Source organism: Dendrobates tinctorius, unplaced genomic scaffold (genome assembly GCF_039654945.1).
Source record: "Dendrobates tinctorius isolate UK_male_01 unplaced genomic scaffold, ASM3965494v1 ptg000082l, whole genome shotgun sequence".
In the NCBI taxonomy this organism is placed as follows: Eukaryota; Metazoa; Chordata; class Amphibia; order Anura; family Dendrobatidae; genus Dendrobates; species Dendrobates tinctorius.
In genome coordinates, this window is record NW_027361750.1 from 14,799,066 (window position 1) to 14,811,768 (window position 12,703).

General features: G+C 40.3%; 1 protein-coding gene across 1 annotated transcript in view; it reads right to left on the bottom strand.

The window, feature by feature from the left end:
- Nucleotides 1–2,020: 2,020 nt before the first annotated feature.
- The window catches only part of NKAIN3 (sodium/potassium transporting ATPase interacting 3), a 1,129,849-nt gene continuing 1,119,166 nt past the window's right edge, over nucleotides 2,021–12,703 (bottom strand). The window contains exon 6 of the mRNA XM_073583933.1: nucleotides 2,021–2,646. Coding sequence (XP_073440034.1) covers nucleotides 2,633–2,646 — 14 coding nt within the window. The 3' untranslated portion in view covers nucleotides 2,021–2,632. The remainder of the gene's footprint in view (nucleotides 2,647–12,703) is intronic.

Genomic DNA, 12,703 nt, shown 5'->3' on the forward strand with positions numbered 1-12,703 from the left:
TCTGCCGCCTCACCACCGCCTGAGTTACCGCCTCATCACCGCCAGAGCTGCAGCACCCCCGACCTTCTGTCTCTTCCCCACCATCCTGTAGAATGTAAGTCCGCAAGGACAGGGTCCTCTCCCCTCTGCACCAGTCTGTCATTGCAAATTTATTTACTTTAAACGATATCTATAGCTTTGTATGTAACCCCCCTTCTCATGTACAGCACCATGGAATTAATGGCGCTATATAAATAGATAATAATAATATTAATAATAATAATGACTGTTCAAACCAGGCACAGCCTCTGCCCCTTAGTTTTTCCTGTAAACCCAGAACTGGCAATCAATGAAGAGAACAGTGGATAAATATGCTAAACATGTAGTTGAGAAGGTGCACCGAACTGTTTAGCAGCGTTAAGGGTGCGATGAGCGCCTGTGCTTGGTTTGAACAGTCATTTTCTGCTGGCAGACTCCCTTTATGGGCTTATGCAGACAAACATATTATTGGTCACACTTGGATCAATATTAGTCTATGTGGCTGTGCACATGTCAGAAGTCGCAGCATGCCCGAGTTTGATCTGATTTTTGGATTGTACTCAGCCGTATAAGTCAATGAGTGCATGGAAAACATTGTCAAGCACTTGGATGACATCTGAGTGCAGTCCTATTTCCATGGACTGACAGACTGGAGAAGATGGATAATATTTTTCTCCATCTTCTCCTTATCCAAGAGAATCAGATCACACTATGATCACACTGATCAGAGCGTGATCAGAGTGTGAGTTCCCTGACTGACCCAATTCTCTCAGATGAGAGAATACTGTATACACTTGGGTGACCCTAGCCTAAAACATACTACTTTTAGTCCTTTAGTATTTTTTTAAATTGGCCATTAGAGCGCCCACAATGCACTGACATGTCTTGTTTTCTACAGTGTACTTTTCAGTTTTGCTGTACAGATTGGGGCAGAGTAAGAGTCATCTCACCATTAACTAGCAAGGAATCTAAAAACAGATGAAAGCTTTATTGTACTGCAGATAAAATTTGTAAGCAGCTCTCCATTCCCTCTTTTGTCTTTGCAGGAGGGGCTGTACTTCATCTCTTCCTGGAGACACTATTATAACATTATTATCAATACCTTCAGTAAAGCACACACATAAGGTAAAAAATAGCAACAACAATTAAAGGGAATCTGTCACCAGGTTTTGTCACCTAATTTGAAAGCAGAATAATATAGAGACAGAGACCCTGATTCCAGTGATGCATCACTTACTGGGCTGCTTAATATAGTTTTGAAAAAAAAAATCACTGTTTTATCAGCAGTAGATTAGGACTAGGAAACTTGTCGCCACTAGTCCTACATATTCATGAGCTCTGTATTACCCCACCTCCACTACTGATTGGCAGCTTTCTGCCTATGCGCACTGTACAGGGACAGAACACTGTCAATCAGTGGGGGGGATATACAGAGCTCAGTATTTAGAGAACTGCTATATCTGCACCAGATTGAACAGTGATTTTATCAAAATGACAGCAAGCAGCCCAGTAAGTGACATAACTGGAATCAAGGACTCTGCCCCTACATCAAAGTGCACTAGATAGGGTAAAAAAAACAGGTGACATAATCCCTTTAGGCTAAGTGCACACGTAGCAGAAAATTTCTGCTTAAAAACCTGACTCCCTTCCCAGAAACCGAGCGTTTCTTTCTGTGCGTTTTCCGCATGGTTTTTGCGCAGAAAACGCGCGGTTTTTATGTGTTGTTTTCCCGCGCATTTTCAAAACGCATAGAACTAGCCAGAAACGCGGAAAAATCTGCAGTTTTTTCGCGGTAAAAGACGCATCAATATGCACAAAAAGTGCAAAATGCATAGAAATGAATGGGAAGCTTATTTTTAGTGGTTTTATAGCGTTTTTTTTTAAAAAAACGCTAAAAATACCGCTAAAAAAACGCTGTGTGTGAACACAGCCTAAAGGCAAAAGCATAAAACACATTAATCAAATTTGTCCATAATTTATTTTTTCAATTAAATACAAGAAAGCCGTTTCTATCCATTTTATTATTTACAACGATGTCATTTGTCACAGATGTCGAATGATAGAGTATTAAAAACATGTAAATCTGTGTAAGAAATAAAATGCACCACTTTACTCAGCATACAGATAACTGTACTTGTATTCCGTGTAGTTGTACAGTACACTTGATTTTTTTTTCTTTTTTATTATTATTATTATTTGTATGTATATTACATTCGGAAACATGTGTCTTCCATCACATAAAAAAAAAACAACCAGTTTCATACACTCTTTTTCTTATCACATTTACCTGTATATTTGTGGAAGTAAAAAAGAAAAAAAATACCCACCGTCCATACTGAAAACACCACTTTTCCACAGATCCATTGGGTTCATGCTACAAAGAATAAAGAGAAAATGTACAAGTGTCTCCAAGTGTCCGGGTAACTGAAGTGATGCTAGAAATCCTAACCATCATTAGAAAGAGCGTACGGGCTTGTATTGTTGCACTGTCAGAAGTCTCCTAAATTTAATGTTCCCATTCACAAAGAAAAATCGGTGAGTGTTCTTCCATGGTACACTTTTTTTCCGTAGTTGGTATGGTAATATTGCAGAAACTTGAAGATTCCTTTCCATGTCACTTGTGCCGACCTAATGGAGAAAAACAGTATGAATGTTAGACACATAGCTTAGCCCTTGTTAGGTCTCATACTAAGCTATCAGGTAATCTGCTTTGTTGTGCTAGAATTTGTAAAACCAAATTAAAGGGAATCTGTCATCAAGATTTTGCTATCCCATCAAAGAGCAGCATAATGTAGGGGCAGAGACCCTGATTCCAGTGATGTGTACGTTTCTGGTTGCTTTCTCTGGTTTTTATAAAATCACTGTATTATTTGCTGCATATCTAGCAGTTATCAAAACAACTCCATCCACACCACTGATTAGCAATTTGTACCTATGCACAGTGTACACAGAAAGATGCCAATCAATGGTGGGAGCTGGCTTATGAATAACTCATGAATATGGAGGACTATATGACAGCAGGTTTAATAGTCCTTTAATGATACAATCACTGTTTCATCAGCAGGAGATATATCAAAACTACACTAAGCTGTCCAGTGACACATAACTGGAATCAGTGTCTCAGCTCCTACATCATGCTGCTGACAGATTACATAGCAAAAACTTGGTAACAGATTCCCTTTAAGGACTCTCTAATTGCATTTCTTTCCTCACCTTCTCTTTCTAGAAACTTCATATTACGGTGTATTTCAATGTTGAAAATAAATGTTAGATCATGAGCTTTTGTGGATCATCTGATGCATATAGAGAACGCGTTATGTTGGTCCTGCTTCCCAATCTGCATGTTATAGGCCAGTAGGAGCTGATATACACTACCGTTCAAAAGTTTAGGATCACTTAGAAATTTCCTTATTTTTTAAAGCAAAGCACAGTTTTTTACAATGAAGCTAACATTATATGATTGAGGAATACACTCTATACATTGTTAATGTGGTAAATGACTATTCTAGCTGCAAACGTCTGGTTTGTAATGCAATATCTTCATAGGTGTATAGAGGCCCATTTCCAACAACCATCACTCCAGTGTTCTTATGGTACTTTGTGTTTGCTGTGTAAGAAGGCTAATGGATGGTTAGAATACCATTGAAAACCCTTGTGCAAGTATGTTTGCACAGCTGAAAACAGTTTGGCTGATTAGAGAAGCTATAAACCTGACCTTCCTTTGAGCTAGTTTAGAATCTGGAGCATTACATTTGTTGGTTCCATTAAACTCTCAAAATGGCCAGAAAAAAATAACCCTCATGTGAAACTCGACAGTCTATTTTTATTCTTAGAAATGAAGGCTATTCCAAGCTAGAAATTGCCAAGATACTGAAGATTTCCTACAACGGTGTGCACTACTCCCTTCAGAGAAGAGCACAAACAGGCTCTAACCAGAGTAGAAAGAGAAGTGGGAGGCCCCGCTGCACAACTGGGCTACAAGACAAGTACATTAGAGTGTGTAGTTTGAGAAATCTACGTCTCACAGGTCCTCAACTGGCAGCTTCATTAAATAGTACACGCAAAACGCCAGTGTCAACGTCTACAGTGAAGAGACAACTCCGGGATGCTTGCCTTCAGGGCAGAGTGGCAAAGAAAAAGCCATATCTGAGACTGGCTAATTAAAGGAAAAGATTAATATGGGCAAAATAACCCAGACATTGGACAGAGGAAGATTACAAAAAGTGTTATGGACAGACGAATTAAAGTTTGAGATGTTTGGATCACACAGAAGAATATTTGTGAGATGCAGAACAATTGAAAAGTTGCTGGAAGAGTGCCTGACACCATCTGTCAAGCATGGTGGAGGTAATGTGATGGTCTGGGGTTGCTTTGGTGCTGGTAAAGTGGGAGATTTATACATGGTAAAAGTGATTTTGAATAAAGAAGGCTATCACTCCATTTTGCAACGCCATGCCATACTCTGTGGACAGCGCTTGATTGGAGCCAGTTTCATTCTACAACAGGACAATGACCCAAAGCACACCTCCAAATTATGCAAGAACTATTTAGGGAAGAAGCAGGCAGCTGGTATTCTATCTGTAATGGAGTGGCCAGCGCAGTCACCAGATCTCAACCCCATTGAGCTGTTGTGGGAGCAGCTTGACTGTATGGTATGGAAAAAGTGCCCATCAAACCAAACCAACTTGTGGGAGGGGCTTCTGGAAGCATGGGGTGAAATTTCTCCAGATTACCTCAGCAAATTAACTGCTAGAATGCCAAAGGTCTGCAATGCTGTAATTGCTGCAAAGGGAGCATTCTCTGACGAAAGCAAAGTTTGAAAGAGAAAATTATAATTTCAAATAAAAATCTTTTTTTCGAACCTTGTCAATGTCTGGACTAGATTTTAAATTCATTTGGCAACTCATTCGATTAATAAAAGTATGAGGTTTCATGGAAAACACAAAACAGTCTGGGTGACCCCAAACTATTGAATTGTAGTGTATATATGTTTGTGGACATATATTCAGCAGATCATGTAACCTGTTCATTAAAACGCTGCTCGGTCTGAGAGTCCCGTTTGAGAGTCCAGTGGGCGGTCCTATCAGTGATTGATAGAATTTCCTGTTTGATAGACAGCTGTTAATCAGTGAGTAAGACTCCAAAATCATTAGCTGGTAATTTAAATTAATTGGTTATAGGATTTACGGGATATTTTCCCACTATATTAATCAATTAACAAATATCAACCTTCTCAGCTAATCCGTCTCTAAACCATGATGCTAGTAGATCACACTGATTATTTAATGAAACAGTTTCCATTTAAATGAGATATTAAACTTTACAACAATTTTTTTTCCTTATTGCTCTAAAGCAGGTGACATTAAAGGGGTAGTCCTCTACTAGGACAACCCCTTCTGGATGTTTGGGCTTATACTTGCGAGAAATACGGACGAGTGGAATCCGATAAAAGATCAGATTGCACTCGCACTAGGGTGATGACAATTTTAAAAATTTTGCAAAACGAAAATGAAACCCCTTACATTGGAGGAACAATTGCATTCAAATGACATTAGTATCATCAAATTTGTAAAATATTCAAAAAAGTTCCCCCTCTTTTTCAAAAGATTTTTCGTCTTTTAATTTTAATCTTTAAAGAAAATATCTTTCTAAGTTGTAACAAAAAGTGGTATTTTATTCACATCTAGAACATTCTGGAATATTTTAAAATATTTTGGAACTTAGTATTATCTTTTCATTTTCAGTGCAAAGCTTCAAGTTTTACGATCAAGAAGTGCATTCAGAAAATGTCTTCTAGAAATTCCAGCAACAGTGTAAAAGCAAACAGGTCTATCTGGACAAGGAATCTGCCCTCCTATTGTCAACATAAAAGATAATAATGCAAAATTGCATGTCCTTTTTTGGCAGAAAAATACAATTTTTGCCTTATTTCATTTGAATGAAAGGGGGAACTTTTTTTAAAAAACAAAAAAAAGCAATACTTATTCTAAAATAACCCATAAAAGTTCCTCCATTGCACATGGTTTCATAAAAAAAATTTTTTTGTCATTACACTAACTCGCACCAATGTTTTTCCGTGGGTGACATCTCATCTGCGATTTTTTTTTCTCAGCTGAAAATGGGATTAAGAAAAAAATTGCAGCATGCTGCGTATCTCGGACGAGACTCGCCATTGCAAGTCAAAGGGTGCGAGTGCTGTCTGATTTTTACGTACAGGTATCCTTTGAAAAGTCGGTAATTCATATGCGGCTACTGTAAAATCACACTGAAAGGTTAGAATAGAATAGATAGAATACATATATACACATAGAATAGGTGTGTATATGTATGTTAGTGACATATATATATATATATATATATATATATATATACACATATATATGTCTTTATATTTCATACAGAGATACATAGAAGAATAGCCGGTAATTCATTTGTCGGCTTCTGTAAAATCAATGCAGGAGCAGACAGATAGAAGACATGGTTTACATACAGTAAACACATGCAGAATAGTTAGATATGTATATGTCAGTGACCTATCCAATTAGTATAGTGTGTGTGCAAATTATAGGACATGTATGTAATTAATAAATGATTTTTTTTGGGAAAAAAAAATGGCATGGGCTTTTGCACAATTTTCTGCGCCAGAGAGGGAAAGCCAGCGACTGAGGGCAGATATTCATAGCCTAGGAAGGGACCATGGTTATTGGCCCGCCCTGGCTACAAACATCTGCCCCCAGCAGCGTCACAAACCGATTTTGTGACGCAACAGCTATCTCGCTACATGTGACACGCAGCAGCGACCGGCCCCCTGTTGGATATCGCTGATCGTGCTCGAATGTCCTGGGCCATTTTTTCGTCGTCGGCGTCCCGCTGGCCAGTGCAAATCACTGTGTTTGATCGCTGGATCGTTGCTGCGTCGCTGAAGAGATCTGTCTGTTTGGCAGCTTACTAGCGATCATTTAGTGACGCACCAGCGAATGCCCCCTAGTACTTTGTAAGGAATAAGTCATGTGTCAGTCCTTAGTATTGACCACACATGTACGAGCTATGTATTAATGAGACGCCATCCGAGATGTTTTTTTTTCTCAACTAAACAAGCCCAACTTTTCCAAGCTCTCATCGTATGAGAGGCTTTCCATCCTTTGTAATAATCTAGTTGCTGCCTTTGAATTCACTCTTAACTTCTAAATATCCTTATTATAATGTGGAGCCCAAAACTGGATCTCATATTCTAGATTTGGCCTGCAAGTGATTTAGAGAGGGGTTACAATTAGAGATGAGCAAATATTTCAATATTCGGTTTGGATTACAATCGTCGTATTTGCAATATTAGCCAAACATAGTCGGAGTCAATGGGAGTACAGAGGAGTGAATATGTTTGCAAGCGATTGTCAAACATAAAATCGGCACGAATATGGTAGATTCAGATTTGGCGACTGTTTTCCAAACATATTCGCTCATCTCTAGTTACAATACGTTGGGATCACAGGATTGCATCTCTCTTTTTATAAACTCTGTAGTGCAGTGCAGTAAAGAGGCAGCGACCCAGGTTAGTCCAACTTAACTCGTTGGCAACATAGAACTCAGGGACGCAGGCTGGAATCGTTCAGAATAGCTGCTGTGTGACAACGTACCAGCGATCCTTACCAGGTCGTATCGTTGTCGGGATCGCTGGTGTGTCGTTGAAGAGATCTGCTCGTTTGGCAGCTTACTAGTGACCATGTTGCGACGCACCAGCGATCCCTAACAGGTCGTATCGTTGTCGGGATCGCTGGTGGTTTGCTATGTGAAATGGGACCCTTAGCCTCTCTCTACCCACTGTAGCAGTGGCATATGGGGTAATAGTTGGGGGTTGATGCCACCTTTGTATTGTAAGGTGACATCAAGCCCGGCATAGTAATGGAGAGGTGTCAATAAGACACCTATCCATTACTAATCCTAGAGTTGTGAAAGGGTTAAAAAACACACAGCCAGAATAAATAAAACAATAAACACAGTTTGCCACATTTATTGTTCTGCTACGCCATGCGACTCCCTCGATCTCCTGTAAAGATTTAAAAATAACAAACCAACAATATACCATACCTGTCCGGCATTCAGTTCCACGCTGTAATCTGTATCTGGGCCATATACAATTTACAGCTAGAAGGGGTGTTAAACTACTGCTGAATGAATGAGAAACTGCCAGCACTTGCTTCAGAAGCAAGCCCTGACGTCACTGAGTCTGCCCTCCCTGTCGGCCTGACTGACGCTGATCTTTGGAGCGTGGGAGAATGAACTGGCATATATATATACTAGCTGAAGAGCCCAGCACTGCCCGGGCATAGTAACTAACTACGGTTAGTTACAACAAATTATAATGATTATATCTATATATAAAAAGCTGAGTGTAGGGCCCCGCCCACTCCGCATAGCCACATTCACTTTAATATCCCACATCATCCCTTCAGCCAGAGCTACCGGACTACTACCCACAATATCCCACATCGTCCAATCAGCCAGAGCCACCAGACTACTACCACTAATATCGCACATCATCTCGTCAGCCAGAGCTACCGGACAACTATCACTAATATCCCACATCATCCCGTCAGCCTTGGATTCAGAACCAGAGCGCTGAGTGGAATGGTCCTAACTTCCATACTGGGGATCCCTTTAAGAGAGGCCTGGCATCAGATCCAGAATGCTGAGTGGATTTGCTCTGACTTCCATACCAATGATCCCTTTAATAGAAGCCTGGAGTGAGAATCAGAGCGCAGAGTGGATTTTTCCTCACCTCCGTACCGAGGATCCCTTTAAGAGGGGACTTGGGTCAGAACCAGAGCGCTGAGTGGATTTGCCCTAACTTCCATACCGGGTATCCCTTTAAGAGAACCTGGGATCAGAACCATAGCGCTGAGTGGAATTGCCCTGACTTGCATACCAATGATCCCTTTAAGAAAGGCCTGGGGTCAGTCCCAAAGCGCAGAGTGGATTTGCCCTAAATTTCATACCAATGATCCTTTTAAGAGACCCTGGGGTCAGAACCACAGAGCTGAGTGGAACTGTCCTAACTTCCATACCGGGAATCCCTTTAAGAGAGGCCTGGGGTCAAAACCAAAGTGCTGGATGGATTTGTTCTGACTTCCATACCAATGATCCCTTTAAGAGGGAAGATGTGCCTACTGGATGGAGGATGTGTGATGGGTATATGGGCACGGGAGGGGGATTCATTTCTGTCATGTGCTCTCTGCTCCTTTCAGAGGGACAGACAATGGCAGGGAGCTTATGTTCCCAGGGATGCAATATTTCTCCCACCATGTCAGTGTCTGCTGAGGTGTTGTCAAGTGGGAAAACTGTTGATCATAGGAACCAATCACACCTCAGCTTCTTTTAACCAGCTCTGGTGAAATGAGAGATGCTTAGTGATTGTTTGCAAGGAAAACTGTTGCTCATAGCAACCAATCACAGCTCAGCTTCTTTTGAACAGCTCTGGTGAAATGAAAGATGCTTCATGATTGGTTGGTGATACACACATACACACACACACACATTCATTTTTATATATAGGGATATATATTAAAATTTTCTATGTTTATATACGTAATCTATCTATTCTATTCTAACCTGTCAGTGTGATTTTTACAGTAGCAGGATATGAATTACCGGCTTTTCAAAGGACACCGATGCATAAATATCAGATAGCACTCGCATGGTGCGAGTGCTGTGCGATTTTTTTCTCGCATCCATTGACTTGCATTGGCGAGTCTCGTTCGAGATACGCAGCAATACGCAGCATGCTGCGATTTTTTTCTCAGTCTGAAAAAGATCATGTTAAAATTGCATTACATACAGATTGCATATGCATGTCATATGGATATACCGTGTAGAAATCGCATGGAAATCGCATTACACGCGCATGGCACTCACATGACAATCACATGGCACTAGTCCGATTTTTGGTCTGGAAATTGGACCTTTTTTTTTCTCACATATGGGTATGAGCCATTTGCCCCATGAAAATAACAACACTTATGTTCACCTCCCGTACTGGTGCTGTTTCAGCAGTGTCGTCACTCGCATTCCCAGAGCTCGCGTACAGTTGTTATGGCACATGAACCTGCGCGCAATCTGGCGTCACTGTCTCTGCCTTCGGACATATTAGTAATCAAGAGGAAGTGAGCAGCTGGTCACAGATCTAATTTCTTCTTGAAGTCGAGGAGAGTGACGCCATTGTTGATTGGGGTCAGGGCCCATGTGTCATAACAACATCACTTGAGCCTTGTGAACATGAGTGGCGATACCGCTGGAACGGTGCCGACACTGGAGGTGTAAACATTTAGATAAAGAAGGGGTTGTCCTAGTAGTGGACAACCCCTTTAAAAATGTAAGCACATGTGCCATGGGTCTTAATGAAAAATGTCCTAATGTTTCTAATAAAATCCAAGGGAAAAGAAAGCGGTCACTGGGGAGCGCTGTGAGGGCCTCAATTAAAAATAAAGGCAGAAGGTCCACCACAGCTCCAGCCGTTAACTTTCTAAGAGGATACAGAATGCAGTAGAAAATAATAACGGTCCTAGAAGTGCTGGAAATGAGACCAAGACAAGGATTTTAGTGATAAATCACAACGCGTTTCAACAGTTAAACCATCTCCATCAGGTGATTGTCATGCGAGTACAATCCGTTTTTTCACACCTAGCATCTGATTTACATCCAATTGCAGTGTGATTGATATCCGAATGCAATGCGATTTTAACATGAGCTGTTACACACAGCAATTCTCTATGTCATTTACACATCATTTTCAAAGGAAATATTTGTTAAAACACACACACATATATACAGTAGTGCTGTATATAACTAGAGTGACACACAGGAAAACACTGGAATACCGGCCTCAAATGGCTAAACTTGGACCACGCAGATATATGAGGCCTGGCACGGAGATATCACACTGACAAATATGTGGCCTGTTTTTTTAAAAAAATACAAAATAGTGCTGTATATAACGAGTGACAGACAGCAAAAAAAATGGAATACCAGCCTAAAATGCCCAAAAATAGAGCAAAAATATATATGAGGCCTGGCACGGAGATACCACACTGCAAAATATGTGGCCTGTATTTTTTTATGCAAAATAGTCCTGTATATAACTAGAGTGACAGACAGCAAAAAAAATGGAATACCGGCCTAAAATGCCCAAACTTAGAGCACGCAGATATATGAGGCCTGGCACGGAGATACCACACTGCCAAATATGTGGCCTGTTTTTTTTTTTAAAGGCAAAATAGTGCTGTATATAACTAGAGTGACACACAGGAAAACACTAGAATACCGGCCTAAAATGGCCAAACTTGGACCTCGCAGATATATGAGGCCTGACACGGAGATACCACACTGCCAGATATGTGGCCTGTATCTTTTTTTAATGCAAAATTGTGCTGTATATAACTAGAGTTACAGACAGCAAAAAAAATGGAACACCGGCCTAAAATGTCCAAACTTAGAGCACGCAGATATATAAGGCCTGGCACGGAGATACCACACTGCTAAATATGTAGCCTGTATTTTTTTTATGAAAAATAGTGCTGTATATCTGTGGACGTTTGGCACTCAGACCATCCTCATGGAGTCGGTTTCTAACCGTTTGTGCAGACAAATGCACATTTGTGGCCTGCTGGAGGTCATTTTGCAGGGCTCTGGCAGTGCTCCTCCTGTTCCTCCTTGCACAAAGGCTGAGGTAGCGGTCCTGCTGCTGGGTTGTTGCCCTCCTATGGCCCCCTCCACGTCTCCTGGTGTACTGGCCTGTCTCCTGGTAGCGCCTCCAGCCTCTGGACACTACGCTGACAGACACAGCAAACCTTCTTCCCACAGCTCGCATTGATGTGCCATTATTGAGTGTGTCTTGATAATTGCCAATAATTTTCATCTGTTGTCTATTCCATTTGCACAACAGTATGAGAAATTGATTGTCAAATAGTGTTGCTTCCTAAGTGGACAGTTTAATTTCACAGAAGTTTCAGAAGTTTGATTTACTTGGAGTTACAGTATATTCTGTTGTTTAAGTGTTCCCTTTATCTTTTGAGCAGTGTGTATATATATATATATATATATATATATATATATATATATAAACAAACATATATATACACACATTTTGCAAGTAGTTATTATTTTACCCTTGGGTATTTCAGATAGAAAGTAAATAGTGAAAAAAAGTATCCAAGTATGATATAAAGTTGTGTGGCGCTGCTTTATCCTATAGTTCTGGTATAATGTGTAGCTGTAGCCTCTATTGATCACATGTTTGAACCTGATAAAACAAGTTCTGTGCAGTATTCCTGAGTACATGCTAGTTTTACTGAGCAGTGTCTTGGCATCTGATGTCTGCTAGGATTTATGTGCTTGTTTTAGGATATAACACTATGAAGGACTTTTACTGATTTATTGATTCACTTGAGGAATCTGTTTGCCTGTAGTTCCAGATACATCTGCCAGAATGAAGAAAAAATTGTAGGTGATTTCTAATAACTATGTTCAATTTTTCAGCCTTTCGTCTACAACTGTAAGGTAGAGTTTCAGAAAACAGAAAAAAAAACAACTTCACAAAGTTCTTTACTATTTCTTCACACCCAGGTTTACATTTGCAACTTTTTGTTCTGAAAGAATACTTCATGTAAATGGCAAAGTGTGTGCTCCTACATGT